General features: G+C 40.6%; 1 protein-coding gene across 1 annotated transcript in view; it reads left to right on the top strand.

The window, feature by feature from the left end:
- Positions 1–16,432, top strand: part of COL4A5 (collagen type IV alpha 5 chain) — an 86,985-nt gene that overhangs the window by 23,018 nt on the left and 47,535 nt on the right. The window contains exons 2-8 of the mRNA XM_082771239.1: positions 1,842–1,901; positions 11,569–11,658; positions 12,876–12,920; positions 13,650–13,694; positions 13,800–13,862; positions 14,607–14,660; positions 16,306–16,332. Coding sequence (XP_082627365.1) covers positions 1,842–1,901; positions 11,569–11,658; positions 12,876–12,920; positions 13,650–13,694; positions 13,800–13,862; positions 14,607–14,660; positions 16,306–16,332 — 384 coding nt within the window. The remainder of the gene's footprint in view (positions 1–1,841; positions 1,902–11,568; positions 11,659–12,875; positions 12,921–13,649; positions 13,695–13,799; positions 13,863–14,606; positions 14,661–16,305; positions 16,333–16,432) is intronic.

Here is a 16,432-nt window from a genome sequence, read left to right as displayed (position 1 = left end):
ATGGGATTTTGGTTGTGTTGGTTTAGATTCTTTTACCACTGCACAGCTTTTAGTTGTTTTTAATAAGTGCTGATGTTCCCCCGCCTCTTGGAGGCAGCAAAGACTTTCAAGTAGATCTTGGTGTGCTCTCCTTGTGCAGGGAAACTCACTGCTGCATGGCACAGCGAGACAGGTAACTTGCTCTTTGGGTTACTCTTGTACTGTGAGGCACAGGAATATTACATGGAAATAAGGTTAATCCCTTTTAAATGAAGCTTTATTAACGAGATTAATCCTAAAACTGATTCAAAAGGATCTTGCCTTTTTTAAATACACTTCTGAAAGTGAAAAGGATTGGATATGGAATTCATGGGGTAACTTGGGCTGCAGGGGGACTTCAGAAGGGCATCTGGCCAAACACCCTGCTTCAAGCAGGGTCAGCTCTGAGGTCAGGCCAGGTTACTCAGGACTTTGGTCTGATCATTGAAAACCTAAACTGTCTAGGAAGGTTCAACTTCACTTTAGGAAATAGCTCAGTAACTCCCTGATAACTGAGAATTTTGAGTTTTCATGTATGTCAAATCAAGAAACTGATTACAAAAGCTAAATGAAAGGTGTGGAGATATGTCCTAGTTGTGCTGGGTAGCACTACTGCCCACTTAAAACTCAAAGCTCTGCCTTTTGCCCCCAGCTGGTTTATCCAGGGTTCGTGTAGCTCCAGGTGAATTAAGCTACTTGGGTGCTTTCCTTCTGATGCTTGGTAATGTGTTTAGGCTACGAGCCAGGACATTGCTAATGCCAGGTAGGTGATGGGTCATGTCTCTGGGATAATGAAGGCTCGAGTTAGTGTGGGTATACTTGAGAACTGACAAACCGGCTGCTCTCCTGCCTGCCTGAAACTTTCTCTGTACGTACTGTTCTTTGCAGGGGTTACTTGGGGTGGGGGGACCCCACACCCTCAGCTTTTCAAACTTCCAGTGTTTGTGCCGTCATCTTGGTTAGAATAATGCTGCACATGTCCTCAGAACAAGTTAAATCCTAAAGTATGTTGGGTAGTGCATCATCTAACATTGCTTATCTTTTTCACTGAAAGAGGCTTGAAAATTGTCTGTGTATTATGTACAGGTATTTTACAAAGTTTCATTTATTCCAGAAATATCTATTCTTTAAATAGTTCACTTCTGAAATCAGCAAGGAACTGTAATGAGTATCATAGGTTGAGTGGGGGAGAGTTTAAACTGAGCAAATAGAGTTACCTGATTTGCATCATCTTTGTGAATTGAGTTTCTGTATCTCCTTCCTCTGACCCCCTTAGTATCAGCCTGTGCCCACATGTGAGGGAACATATTAGCTGGCTTGTCATTCTTGGTGGAGAGTGAATGCAACTAGATAAAATCTAGTTGTGCTTTTTTTTTAAAAAAAAAAAAAAAAAAAAACTTCTCAATAAGTGAGCTGTGGGAGAAAGAACGAATTGGGTAGTAAGCATCTTGCCAATAACTACTATAAATAAACTCATAAGCTTTAAGCTTGGTTAAACTCTTGTTCAAAACCTGACATCTACTGGTGGGAGCCATAAATGGACACTCAGTGCTCAGGCTATAGGTGTTGGGTTGTACCTAGCCCTAGAATAAAATGTGCTTAAGCATAGATTTAAAAATCTGTAAAATTGCCAATAAAACTGTAATGAGTTGAAGCATGTCTATTAACAGAGGTGGTCAAAATTCCAACAGACTATTTTTGAACACATGTATAAGGTCTAGATGACAAACATTGTAGGCTTATGTTTTAGGATATCTTTTGCAGTAGACTTGCTTTTTGGTCTTACAGTGATTGACATTTAGTCTTTTCTTATGTCTTTAAAGGCGTGCCATGGATGTACGTCGGTATCCAAATGTGATTGCAGTGGAGTTAAAGGTGAAAAGGTAAGTGTATCTTTTTGTGTTAGACTAATGCACAGACCACTGAGCCATATGCCATCTGCAGATAACTGAAGTTTATGAATAAATTATACTTGTTTTCTTTGTCAGTGTTGTAGGCACGCACCAAAGTATACAGCTCTTATAATAGCTTCAGGTACTGAGTCAAACCAAGTGGTCTATCTGATGGTGTACAGAGCTTCATATCACTGTTCTATCAAAAAATGGGGAATGAGACACAATTCTGCAGGAATGTGGGAGTATAAAGCAGAAAAGAGATTAATTTAGTAATGTAGAAATAACTTCTAGGGACTGGCTACTATAACCAGTTCCTCTGGGCAAGCCAAGTGGTGGATTGCACAGTAATGCCCACTAGTAATGTTTCAGTGGGAATTTTAAACTAGTGTGGGTTTTTTCCACTTCCCTTGCATTGCCTGATCTAAGTAGTTGACAATCACTGTTGTGCTCTGAACTTGCACCATTTCTAACCCACAGCTTACACAGCTGTATGCTAAGGTGATAGCTGTTGCTGTCTAGTTGCTCAGCTGAAAGTTGGAGGTGTCCATTCAAATGCAGCTTTCTGAACATCCATAGCTGCCAAGTGACGAGTTGGTTAGTGCCCAAAACTGTATTCTCAGATCACATAGAGTAACGAAACCTTTGTGGTTGATCCAGTAAAATAGGCAGTCTGGGCTGCGTGGCCAGCAGCCTAAGGCCAAAAGATGCATGCTGAAATCCCAAAGCTTTCCCATTTTTCATGCAGCTTGGATTTCCACTCTTGCTGTCTGAGCCCTATACTTTTAATTAAGTTCTTCATGCTTCTATTGCTAATACTTCTTATAGTTTTAGAAATCTGTCCTCTGAGGAAACTGTGGGTACTCAGCATTTCTTTGAGGTACAGTGCGCAATGTAGCTGTGCAGCTCAGGACTTGCTCAAATTGGGCAACTGTGGGAGCCTGCTTCTGAGTAAATTCTGGTTAAATAGTCAGCATGTAACTGCTGTTGTCGCAGGGTAGGGATGTAATACATGTATGATCACAATGAGGGAGAGAAAGTGCCTGAAACACTTTCATAGCCATGTAAAGTTTGCCTGAGATGCAATGGAGGCCTTTTAGATGTGAACTTCTAAGAGTATGATAAGCCTGTCTTATCAAAGTACTTGGCCCCTCTCAACAAGGTTCTAAGAGGGCCTCAATGCTCTAGATTCATTTCTGAAACATGTCAAAGGTGGTTCTGAGGTTATATGAATAAGCATAACATCAAGTGAACCAAAAAGATGCAAAATATTCAGTCACTGCATTAGCACAACGTGGTGTTGATACAGAATTTTACTATTGGCTGAGGTTAAACAAGGCAGATGTCCAAAATTCAGAGTAATTCATGGTGCCAAATGTACCATCCAGGTGGATCCAAACAGATGAGGTCATTCCTTAGCCTTTACTTGCTTTTGGTTCATCAAGTATATTCCCAATTTACATACCTAGCGAAAGACAATATCCCCTCAAAGCTTTCTAACTTAGATTTGCTTAGCCAAAACCTGAACCTGGTCCTTGCATTCCTACAGGATCGTCAAATGCAGGTGGCTAAACCAGATGTATCCTAACACTAGTCACAGAACTGTTTCAGGTTTAGTTTGAAGGCGTTCAAGCATCAGGGTTACATTCCTTGTACAACCACAGCAGGTGCAACTTTGGAGAACCCATCTGTAATGCACAGTTAGCCTTTTTCTGCACCAGTCACAGCTAGTTTGTGAATCCAGTGAACACAACTACTGGCTGGCATGGATAAGAAACATCTAAAAGTACATCCGGCGTTCTAAATAGAACCAATTAATTGTTTTCTCTCAGTGATTCAGTATTCTGTATGCCACTTACACATGCACTGGGATCATGGCCCACTTGACACATTCCAGTCTTTCAGTGTCAGTTAACAGCGTGGTGATAGTCACTTTATGGAGAAAAAAATCTTGGAACTGTTTGGAGTCACAGTGAGCTTTTCATCCAAATATAGTCAGCAAGTGGAGTATATGATATCTGTTCTCAATCAGGCACTGAAGTGTCATTACGCATTGTGGGCTTTGTTTCTGCTCCTCTAGACTGTCCAAGCCAATCATCAAGGAGAGCTGTGCAGGAGAAACTCTCACACTTCCCTGCAAAATTTGGCCTTTTGTACCTTTTGTTGAGCAGATTATAGTTAGTCTTGAGTAAAAGAGTGAGAGGCTTGATAACCCTTTGTAAAAAGGGTGAAGGGGGAAAAAAGCCTTCAGTAAAGTAAGCACAGCAACAGACCAGATACTTGTATAATGGTTCTGCATCTTGGAAAAAGCTTAGATGGTCGCAGCTTGAGCAAAGTGAAATATTTTAATTAAAAAAAAAAAAAAAAAAAAAAAAAAAAAAGGACAAACAAAACAGAACTTCACTTATGGTAAGAATTTCTTTTTTTGTATGTCTGTGAGCCCTTTTAGAGAATGTGGAGGGAGGTGTAAGCACCTCCTTAAACTGGTGGACACATCTGACACAGATTTTCAGCCTTAGAATGGAAGACTTGCTATGTTTGCTATGAAATCTGGGAACTGTGATTCCTTCTCCACCTAAGTCAAGTTAAACACAGCATAATACTGAGGCATGCCAGACATTTTTTATTAAATAACCCTTCAGAAGCTTGCAGACCATCCTAGTGGTGCATCATGTCAACAAACAATGAAAAGCCAAGCCCATATTTCCTAAGTGTGGTGTGTTGCATGTGGAACTGGTTTGATCATGCGTGCACGCACCTCATTACGTTAGTTGCCCTGTAATTGTGAAGCCGCCAGAATCTGATGCATGGACAGATTCCACAATCCGTATCTGAGGAACCACAAGAGGTGTCTGTCATTAATGTCCACAACTTTTTCTGTTATTTTTTAACATTAAACTTTTTCTGAAATCTTGTACAGCTGCAAGACATCTAAGGCTGTCTTCAGATAATGAAGCTGATCAATCAGTGTCCAAGTTTCTTACACATGTGATGCAGGTTTCCAGGCCTGATACCATCTCCAACCCATGTTTCTTGCAAATATTATTTCTGTTCCAGTTGGGTGCAAACTGCTGCTGCAACAACAAGCTCCAGACTTTGCTTTGTGTTTGACCCTCAGCATCTGGTGTTCCTGCTTCACTCTCCAGTGACCTCTGAAGCAGGAGTCAGACCCTATAGTTCCTCATCTGATTGGCAATGAACAGCATTAGGCAAGGAGCTGTATAAATATTCACCCCTTTGGTTCTCCCCTTGGAAGTGTGACAATGTACTAGTAGAGCTACTGGAAGTCAGGCGTACGGAACCTGGGACTGTGCTGGAGGACAGGAGAAGCCTTGTTAATGCTCTCGGCTGAGCCCTGCCCTTCTGTTGCACTGTTTCATTATGGGCCTGCAAACAGCTTCTGCATACAAGTTGCTGTCCATTTGCATCAAGTCAACTAAGAAGTGCTGCTTTGTTCAGCTCAGCACAGCCTCACGTGTCCCCTTTGAGACTCAGGAGGAGCCTTCTTTCTCAGTATCCTAGCATTTCCTTCAGGATATCCAAATTCTAACACTCTGGGACAAGTAATACAAATTAAACTGTAACAAATAAGAAAACTTTACTGGTCTTGCCTCAGGGAACCATAATACGATAGCTGACAAAAATCCGTGCAGTAAAGGTCTTCAGCTCAGGCCCACCTTACTAAACTAAATCATTAAAATTGACAGTATAGGAAGTATAGAAACAAAACAAGAAATTACTGAGTTGGAGAAAATTGATCACAGCCAAGATCCACAGTGCTGTCCTCTGCTTTCAGTAACCTGCTTCTCAGTGAACTGGATCTGGTAAGGTTCTCTTAAAACTAAAGTAAAGATTAATCTGCCCTGTACAGATGCTTATAGGAATTGCTTGCGCTTTTCAACTGGATGTGTAGAATTGCTTCTTAGTTCAGAGCTGTTAGTGAACTCATCTCACCAAAAACAGGTCTCTTTGTGAACTGTGTTAGTTTACAGCTAGATCAGGTCTTTGAAGCATGCTGAGTTGCAATGCAACTATTTGTGTAGCTTCAGTAGAAACATGTGGCTCACACTGGGAGGGGCTGTGTTGGAGTGTTTTTTGTTGTTGTTGTTGTTGTTTTTTATGGCATCTAAGGTGCAGCTGCACCTCAAAATAACTGGGCATACATGATGCTGTTCTAGGTGATCAGGCCTATTTGGTTCTATCCATTCAAATCAAGCTAATCAAATGGGTTAAGAGGCTGCCCTTTAGTCACTACATGTGATTAGTCCATGGTCATTTAAAGGAAATCTTCAGAAGATGCCAAGTTTACTGGGTTTGTTGATGATGATGTCAGGGGTGCTGAAGACCCTACTGGGCTGCAAGCTCCTAATGTACTCCGGTAACAGTTCAGCGCACAAGGTTGTGGCAAGAGCAGCTTTGTAATGCCAGAGCTCTGGAGGCATTTCAGATGTAACAAATCCTTAGCCCCCTGCAAAAGAAAAAAGTTCTTGGACTCTTTGGATGCATACAGTTGGAGCTGAGCCTCAGGAGAAAATACCAGTAAAATCCTCAAGGTTCCTATTTCTTTTTGCATTGTCATGGCTTAGTACAGACGTGACTCAAGCTCATTTTTTTCCTACTGTTGGATTAAAAACTGCTATGAAATAGTTAAATTCTCAAACTTTAATCACTTTATCATGTATAACTGTGATTAGTGTCTGTTTCATAAACGTTGGCCTGAAATGCATTAACGTGGTCCTGTATTCTGAGAAGTTTACAGCCCTAGCAAGTGACCGACCATTGAACTTGGACTGCGACTGCTTTCGCAAGATAAAGCAAATGCTATTCTGAAGAAACTGGTGTATTTTGAAGAATACAAATCATGGCGGAGACTTTTTCCATTGTGTTCTACCTCAGTATTCAACTGTCTTTAAACACCCCAGTTTGTGGCTGGTTGCTGTGTGCTTTGAATAAAGCCTTTATTAGATCCTATAGTTTCATTTAAGCTAATGCTCTTTAAGTTGAGGAAGCAATTACATTGACTAATGTTATATTGGTACATGAGACGGATTGCTGTAGCTTTCACCCTGTTGTCTAGGAAGGGGAAGAATAATACAGCTGCCTGTTGCATCACTTCTTCCCTGCTGTCCATCTTTTATTACTACAGACACTAGAATATTAATGTAGTTTTAAGCAGCCACATGTAGTCAATTGTCTTGAGACTTTCTGATGCTTGCTGGTTTTGTAGCAACAGCAGGAAGCATGCATGTGCCTTTGTTGCCCAATCCATTATGAGAGGTGGATTTTGCAAAGTTGCACACTGGAGTACTTTATGCTCCCATCTCTAATTGCTCAGATTGGGAGTTAGCATGTTAACATCTTGCAAATAAAAAAATATACCAGTACCTGAAGTTAAATGTTTGCATTAATAAAATTTCAGAGCATACCATAGGCAAAAAGTGTTGAGGCCACATGTTGAGAATCTCAGGCATCTGCTCCCGTCTTAGAAGAAGGTGGATTTAAAACTAGATACACAGTGCTTACAGGACTTACAGATTGGCAGGCCAGGCAGGTGTTGTATTAGGTGTTCTGAGTAGTTCTTGGTTTGTGTGTTTTATTCTTTAAAATCAATTTTACGCTGTCTTCCATTGCAGTCTCTAGTACTTGTAGTTCCAAACTGATGTGATTCTGGCATTGTGCTTTGCTTAGCAGAACATCCTAGTTCCAAATGTAACAGCTGATCTCTTACAACTATTTAGCCACCAGAATAGGCTAACTATTGCTTTCCTGTTTGTTTTTTGTTTGCTTGTTTTTCTCATACTTTTAAAGTCTTGTTTCACGAGCATACCACATCTGTGTAAATAACCTAGTTTCTCTCCTCATAAATCCTACAACAAACATTTAGGTTTCTGGAAGAAATTCAAGACATGTACATGACTGCATACTTTAGAATTGTACCTATCCCTGATTTTATAAATACTTTTGAACTATTCCAGTCACTGGAATTATGCCCATTTCCCCCCATATCCCTGTTTAATAGGCTATATTTTTTTCTTTCACTTAAAGCACAAGTTTAGAGTGTTTCTTAACTATTTTTTAATTCCTAACACCCAAGTAATCATTGTGTTCAAGTGTATAAGCTGATGGTTTTGCCACATTTGTGTAGCTGATTGAGGGCAATTGCATTGGAATGCCTTTTGGATTCATCTGAGATCAAAATCTGACTCCTAGCCCATTCCCCAAGGTAATGATGGTTTATAGCTGAGAAATCTTTATTCTGCTATTAAAAGAATCCTGTACCTTCAGGACTAGAAGATGAGATCTTAGCTGACCTAAACCTTTCCTGTATATGTTTTTCTTCAGTAGCTTCAAGTCCAAACCAGAAAATATCCAGACTTTCTCAGTTTCCTGTGCAAGCAGAACTGGCTGGCAAGTCTCTCAGTGTTTGTATCTGTAAGAAAATATGTTGCATGCTACCCAGGGACGTGAAGCTCACCCCTAACAATATATGATCCTTTCATTGGCTTTGTCATTTCAGTGAAAAATTTGAAACGTCTTTTCTGCTTCAATGTGTGTTTGCAAGGCAGCAAGCATTTTTCCCAGGCAAATTCAGCATTGTAACATCTGAATCTTGATGAAAACAGCATAGTATATACAAGGTGTGCAATAGGAAAGTCTGGAAAAAGGAGCTGTGTCTAAAAACTGCTCTCTGTTATGGGATTCTTCTATGCAACATTGAATAGAAGACAGTTCAAAATAAATAAATAAATAAATAAAAATTCTCTGTTCTAGAGAGCTGTATCAGGTTGGTTTCTCCCCCTAGCTTCCCCACATTTATTTATCCAACCAATTTTTTGATCAAAGATAGTGGTTATAGTGCAAATGTTTCTTTATAACTAGCTGTATAGAGTTTCTTCAGGAAGCGTTTGGTGCAATCCCCATTTGTTTGGGAGTCTAGTCCTTTAACTCATCTCCTCACTCTAGGGGTAATTTGCTGGAAACTCCCCTGGAGTTGCTCTGGCAACAGTTTCCTTGTGCAAGGCTCACATTGTAGCTGTTCACTTTCAAAGTGGGCCTGGAAAATGCTCATTTTGTAGTTTCAATAGTGCATCTGTTGCCTCCTGTGTTTCTTTTGTGTAATTGTTTGGCCTTGGATGTTGCCCTCTCTCACTTCTAAAGGTCTTGGCTCCCCAGTTCTGCCACAGCTTGCAGCGGAGACCTTGGGAGTTGCATTTTAGAGAACAGCTCTTCAGCAGCAGATGACACAAGGCCACCCCTCTGCTGAAAGTCAGTTCTAGTATCCATTTGCAGATGTTACTTTCTCTAAAATAAATAAAGGGGAAGTGTGAGCAAGTTGAGATTAATAGGCATAGTGTAGCCCAGCTAGTACCTGATCCATCTGACATGCCTCTTGTATGCAAGTGTTTCCTTAGTGTGCAAACACAGTTCTTGCCAGAGCTTGCTCTGAAGTCTGGCTCTGTCTGATGTTTTCTTTATTGGGCACTCCCAGATTCCTTATTCTGTCTCCTTCGGGGGCACACTAACCCTTTCATATCCTGGCCCAGGATAGTAACACTCCTCCAGTCTTGCTTTTCAGCTGAGGCAGCATACTGGCTGTGGAGCACACAGAAGCAGAGCCTGGCATCTCATGTGCAAAAAGACAGCCCAGACTCCAGCTGTCGAACTCAAGCTAGCCTCAAGTTATTTTGCAATCAGCTTTTCCCCAGGGGAGAAAAGATGTTTGCCCTGTACAGGAGAGCAGTATATGACCTAGAGTAACTGAGGAGTGTGTTTACCTTCTAATTACTAGGAAGCCAGCTTTAGCAGACCGGTTAATGAGCTGTCCATCCCTATCCAAGGAGTCTTTCTGAATCTCACTGTCTAGAGCTAAGGCTGCAGCTCAGGCTTGCTCACAGCCTTCAGGTTGTCATCCAAAGTAGTGTAACAATTACTGGAAAAGCTGGGAGGAAGAGAGGCCATGTTAGTTTTCTCTGATTTCTGGGGGGGTTCCTGACATCTTGTAAATGTGTTGAACCCAACTGGTAGCTTCCTGTCCACTGCAGTGGAATACGGAGCACCTACCCACGTAGTACACTGAGAAACCTGGGATTTAAGAATGAAACCTAGTGCTGTTATCTTGCTGAGTATCTGAAATCATCTTCAGCGTGGAGCTGCCATGGAAAATAGAGGGGAGATAAGCGAAGCCATAATGTTGGCTTTTGCACATTGTGTTCAAGGCTGCAATTAGATGCTCCTGTCTGCTTCCAAACCCCAGTTTTCAGTTCTCTGCTGATGTTGTCTTCTTGAAGATAAGAGATTCCTGCTTCGGTTCCTTCCCTTGACTGAGGATCTAGGCAGGGCCTCCCGGTTCCCTAGAGAATGTCATAGCTGGTAGACTGCCAGGTAACATGTGGGAGCTACTACCAAAGCCATGCAAGAAGATAAAAATTCAGAATGAACAGAGAATACAGAAAAGAATGCACAGCCCTAAGCATATGACAGCCCTAACCGTGTGATTAAGGTGCTTGTCAGGGTGGAACAAATCCAGGCCTCTTTCTTTGGTGGTTCATGTAGTTGTGGAAAAAATAATTGGGGCAAATCTACAGAAGTTGTTTTGCAGGTGGGACCCAAACAAGCTGTAGAGCAATAGGGAATAATGCTGAGCAATTGCCTGTTTCGTAAGCATTGTTTTACATGTATGTACTGGTTGATGTAACAGAGCTGTAGGAAATAGGCTTACACATTTGAAAAGTGTACAATAATCCATATGCACAAAAAAGTGTCCTAATTCTGGTATTTCTGAACCATTCTGTACTTATTGAAACCTTAATATTCACTGGTCTTTATGAATCTCTTGTACAGAAGGAATACAAGTAAATATTTAATGAATCTGCAGCAATGAACATTCTGAAACTGCAGTGACGTAGTGTATCGCAACACTGCCAGCTTACAGGGTGGCGTGTGATGGGATGTGGTAGAGGTATACTTGTTATAATATTCATAATATTGTTTGTGATTTGTTATTGCATAAATATTCAGCAAAATATGGTTCCTTACTAAGAGCTTATAGTTTTAGCATGAGGTGACAAATAAAAGGGATAAACATTTTTTTGTTGTCCTGTCTCTTGATTTACATCATAAGCACTTTGGGCTGGAACCATCTTTACATTCTGTCTTTACACAGTGTTTAGCCTACAGTACTCAACCAGGATCTCAGTTACTTTTATATTACAAATAGCAATCGTGTATCTGTGAAATGATACTAACCAGCAGTCACAGTATAGCAGTAATCTATACCCTTGGGGAGTTTTTATGCCTAGTGCAGTACAATGGAGTTTTTAGGAGAGATTTGGTGACTAACAAAGCCATGTTTTTATAGGAAGATGGGAGGGTTCTATGCATTTGGGCAGCACAGAAGAACTATTGTTGAATTATTTCTGTAAATAGGTAGCTTAAATAGTGGCTAATCATCCCATGAAACCTGTTTAAGTGGTGCCATTAAATGCAATGCGTGTGTACGTTCAGGAATTTCTGTAGCTAAGCAGGTGAGATTAATCATAATGTTAATGAGTTTGTATGGTAACTTCCTACTGAAAGCAGACAAAGTGTGTTTTCTGAACATCGCTAATGTTCCTTGTACTTTTGCTGTATTATCCTCCCACACCCATTCTTTTTGTAGGGTGAAAGGGGATTCCCAGGCTTGGAAGGACAGCCGGGTTTGCCTGGATTTCCAGGACCAGAAGGGCCTCCTGGTCCAAGAGGTCCAAAGGTAAGTCCCAATTTACTAGAATAGCGTGAAAATGCTAGGTAGCGTAAGCTTGTTTTTAATGCTGATCCCAAATCACCCCAGAATTATTGATTTTCTATCAGTTTAATAGGCAAAATCTTCAGAAGTTAGGATGTTAGATGGTTGGTTTTTTTTTGTTTGGGAGAGTCAACCATAGGAAGAAAATTGCGTGAAGTTTCCAATTCCTCACCTACACATGTGCTTCTAAGCACTGTGTGTATACCTCTATTCTTTCCCTAGCAAATTAAGGTCAGAGAATGGCTTTGGCAAGGTGCTGTAAAGTAGCTTTGTTACTCCTTGCAATAACACACTCCATTACTTAGCTTACTGATGAGGGTGGTGTTAGCTGCTGGAGGGGTCCCACCATGTGGGCAGTGTTGCAAACTCGTGTTTGCACCTAGTGGTATTCGTGGGCTAGTTTTGTGTGGGGTGATGCAAATGAAGGCCTCATTGAATCATGCTGAGGCAACTGAGGAATGCTCCTTGCTTTCTCTGGATGGTTTCAGTTTATTTTTATTTCCTGCTGAATTACATCACCATGCTCAAATGGTATGGCTTAGCATTAAAACACTGAAAAGCCTTCTTCTGAGTGCACGTTTATTTAATATGCACAAACTTATCCAGGATCTGCCTATTTCTGTTGCAAATACCCAAAAACTAAACTAGCAGAACAAAAAATAAATAAATAAAAAATAGGTGATAAGAAAAAAACGAAAAGCTATGCTAAGAGAGAAAATTGTGTGTAACGAGTGAAATGAGAAAGAAGTCTTCTATAAGAAACTAGTCTATTGTATTTGGACTCCATAAATATCTTCTTAGCAGTATTTTACTATGAAGCTTAATCTTGTATATCTTGTTTTGACCACACGAGGTCACTGTAGGACAATTGATGAAAGCAGCAAGCAGACGGTTTCTGCTTACATGCAAGTTTAGGTAGCTTTAATGAAAAAAACCATTTCCTCTAAGTCATGGTTTATCAACTGTAACAAATGCTTTTCAATTCAAGGTCCAGTGGCCAAAATAAAATTATTCTGAACCCTTTTACTCAGGAAATGACAACTTACTTAACCTTTAGCCATCTTATAAACATGTAAAATAACTTCTATCATGCTTACAGTTTACTTTGATAGAAAAACTGACTGCAAGCTTGAATGCTGTTTTTTTGTTTGTTTGTTGTTGTTTGTTTGTTTGTTTTTTAGGGTGATGATGGCCTTCCAGGACCTATTGGACCCAAAGGAATTAGAGTAAGTATCGGTGCAATTTTAGGTTGATATACTGGAATTGCAGATAAAGACTGCCAGGTATAGAATGGATCCTCATAAAAAGGGTGATTTATGGAGGGGGAAATTAACTTAATCCTGGTAAAACATGTCTATCAGCTAGAAGAGAGTGTATTACTTTTTGTAGGGAATATAAGATTATGTAAGTAATACAATTAATGCAATTGATTGTATTACACAATCTTATGTATTGCTTGTATTACTTTCCATAAACTCATTAGGGAGAGTAATCCCAATACTGTGTATGCATTTATATGTGTATATAGGGTCAATATGTGAGACATGGAGTCTGGAAACCCTTTATGTTTCATGCATCTGCTTTTTCTTTTTGTCAAACCCCTCAGCGGGTGATAACTGTTGTGTCACCACCAACTTCAGTGGCATGCATCCATCTTCTGTACCATGAGTATTTCTTTTCTTTTTATATCTACATGGTCTTGCCATAGTTGTTCTGTTACCTTCATCTTCTCTGTGTTTTCATGGCTATTTTCCTGAAAGAGAGGTGAGAATCTTGATGGCTGTCCAGGATTGCATTCTTATTTTTTGTGTGATTCTGATGCTTCAGTTTTTCTTATGTATATACATATAGGCTACATTTAGTCAAGTCTTGGTCATTCCTTTTGCACATCTAATCACATCATACTGTTTAAAACATACTTTTTTTTTTTTCTTTTTTTTTTTTTTTTTTTCTAGGGACCGCCAGGGCTTCCAGGATTTCCAGGAACACCAGGACTTCCTGTAAGTAGGAGTGGACTGTATAGTTATGATCTGGTCTATTTTGTCTTTCTGACACAGAAGACGATCCTGCAAGCTAACTGTTCTTTCCTGTTTTCAACTTCAAAGGGATTACCAGGACAAGATGGGCCACCAGGACCTCAGGGTATCCCAGGCTGCAATGGAACTAAGGTGGAATCCCTTTAAAATTCATATCAGGACAACAATAATATGATAAAGAGCTCTTGTTCTTCTGGCAATGGGTTTCGTTTATTGTGTGAAGTAGCACTTGCTGTTGCTGATTTGTGCAGGTAATTCCAGGCACTTCCACATGCATCTGAGGGAAGAGGTCATGATCTGGTAACTAAAGCACCAGTTGCTAGTGATAAATTGCCAGCATCAAGTCACATCATTTGTACTCAGCATCTTCTTTGTTACTTTCATCCAATCCTTAATTTTACAGCTAACAACTGAGAGGAGTGTGTTGTGATTAGAATCATATGCTGCATCTGATCTTTGTAGTAGGGTCTTGCTACCAAGGAAAACATACTAGCAAACAGTGGGACTTCTTAATTATTAATTTTTAATAATATTGCATTGAAAATACTGATTCCTTGTTGGAAGGAATCACTTTCATTCAAATATATTACTTAGCTTCACTTTATGATCTTTCTTTACGAGAAGCTGATCCTCTATAGCGGTGCGTGCGTTTTCCCTCTCTGTAGTACAGCAGTTTGCCTGGATGTATGTAGATCTGAATTTGGAAAGTTCTGTTTCAATCACTTGTATGACTTTGCAAACCATTTATCCTGTAGCTGATTCCAAAACAGTTTGCTATTCTGGAGTCATAAATTACCAATTAAACTGTACGTACTTGTTAATCTTTTTGTTATGTTTTGTTCTGCTTTTTGGCTAATGGTCTTCTTCATCCCTAAGGGAGAGCGTGGATTCCCAGGCAGTCCAGGTTTTCCTGGCCTACAAGGGCCTCCTGTAAGTAAAAAATTTCCAGATCTGCTTCCTGTAATCCACTGAAAGATTTCTGCCTAGATCTGTGAAAGATCAGATAAATATCAGCCTCTTTTTGCAGTTGCTCTTTGAATAAACAGGAATCTATTTTTTATGGTTAATCAGAATATTTCAGATGTCCAGCAGAAAAGTGAGCTCTTCTGCTGCGTGCTGTGGCAAAGCTAATAAAAAGCCATTTGAATTCTCATGTGCTGAGATGCTTTTGTCACCTGCAGAAAACAGAAATATATGCATATGTGTCAGAGAGGGGAAATCTTGTTACTGTCATTGTGTGTGTATGTGTATATATATAGAGTGTTGCTGGTGATAAATGGGGAAGAAAAAAAGGGACAGTAATATAGGGTATAAGCAACTGTCAGAACCAAGTCATAGAATGGTTTGGGTTGGAAGGGACCTTAAAGATTGCCCAGTTCCAACCCCTGCCCTGGGCAGGGACACCTCCCACCAGCCCAAGCTGTCCAAAGCCCCATCCTGCCTGGCCTTGGGCACTTCAACAGCTTCTCTGGGCAGCCTGTGCAAGTGCTTCACCATACTCATAGGAGAGAATTTCTTCCTAATATCTAATCTAAACCTACCCTCTTTTAGTTTAAAACCGTTATCTCTTGTGCTATCACTACGGTCCCTGCTAAAGAGTCCCTGCCCTGGTTTTGGCTGGGTAGAGTTAATTTTCTTCCTAGTAGCTGGTCTGATGATGGTTTGGATGTAGGATGAGAATAACGCTGATACCACACCAGTGTTTTAATTGTTGTAGAGCAGTGCTTACACTAAGTCAAGGACTTTTCAGCTTCTTGTGCTGCCCCACCAGGAAGTAGGTTTGGGGTGCAGAAGAAGCTGGGAGGGGGCACAGCCAGGAGAGCTGACAAAGGCTGGCCAAAGGGAAGTCCCATGCCACAGGGCATCATGCTGAACAATAAAACTCGGGGAGCTGGGCAGGGCAGGAAGCAGCAGGTATTGAGCAATTGCATTGTGCCTCACTTGCTTTGTATATTATAGCTACAATTATTATTATTTTCCCTTCCTCTTCTGTCCCATTAAACTGTCTTTATCCCTATACCACCTGGGGAGCAGGGAAGTGAATGAACACTGTGTGGTGCTTAGCTGCCTGCTGTGGGTTAAACCACACTACCACCTTTCCTGCAGGCCCCTTTCAGTACTGGATACTCTTAAGGTCTCCCTGGAGCCTTCTCTTCTCCAGGCTGAACATCCCCAGCTCTCTCAGCCTGTCTTCACAGCAGAGGTGCTCCAGCCCTCTGAGCAACTTTGTGGTCCTCCTCTGGACCACTCTAGCAGGCACGTCTGTCTTATGCTAGGAACCCCAGAACTAAGCAGAAAGTAATGTGGGAGACAGGATAGTAGGAGGCAATGAAAAAGCAAATTGTTAGCAAATGGAAGTGTAGTCCTTTTAATGCTCAATATTTACTGTGAAACTACTTCTAAATTTTTTTTCCAGCTGATTCTGAAGATCATAAAAATTTTTCGTTCCATGCATTTTTTTAGCCTTCTCCTTTCAATGCTTGCTGCATGCTGTAGATCTGATCACTGCTTTGTAAATAACATACCAATGATTAATTTTTATTGATCTTTGTCTTCTTTGTTCTTTTAAACAAAGGGACCTCCTGGCCTGCCAGGTATGAAGGTAAGTGTTCTAAACTCTCACATCTAAGTATTAATCAGGCATGGCTATGCAGTGTGATCTGGCATAAGTAAGCTGCTTTCATTTATTGCAAGACCACATA

Source organism: Aythya marila (genome assembly GCF_965140915.1).
Source record: "Aythya marila genome assembly, chromosome: 13".
In the NCBI taxonomy this organism is placed as follows: domain Eukaryota; kingdom Metazoa; phylum Chordata; class Aves; order Anseriformes; family Anatidae; genus Aythya; species Aythya marila.
The sequence above is the reverse complement of the archived record's forward strand: the minus strand, read 5'-3'. Positions and strand labels throughout refer to the sequence as shown.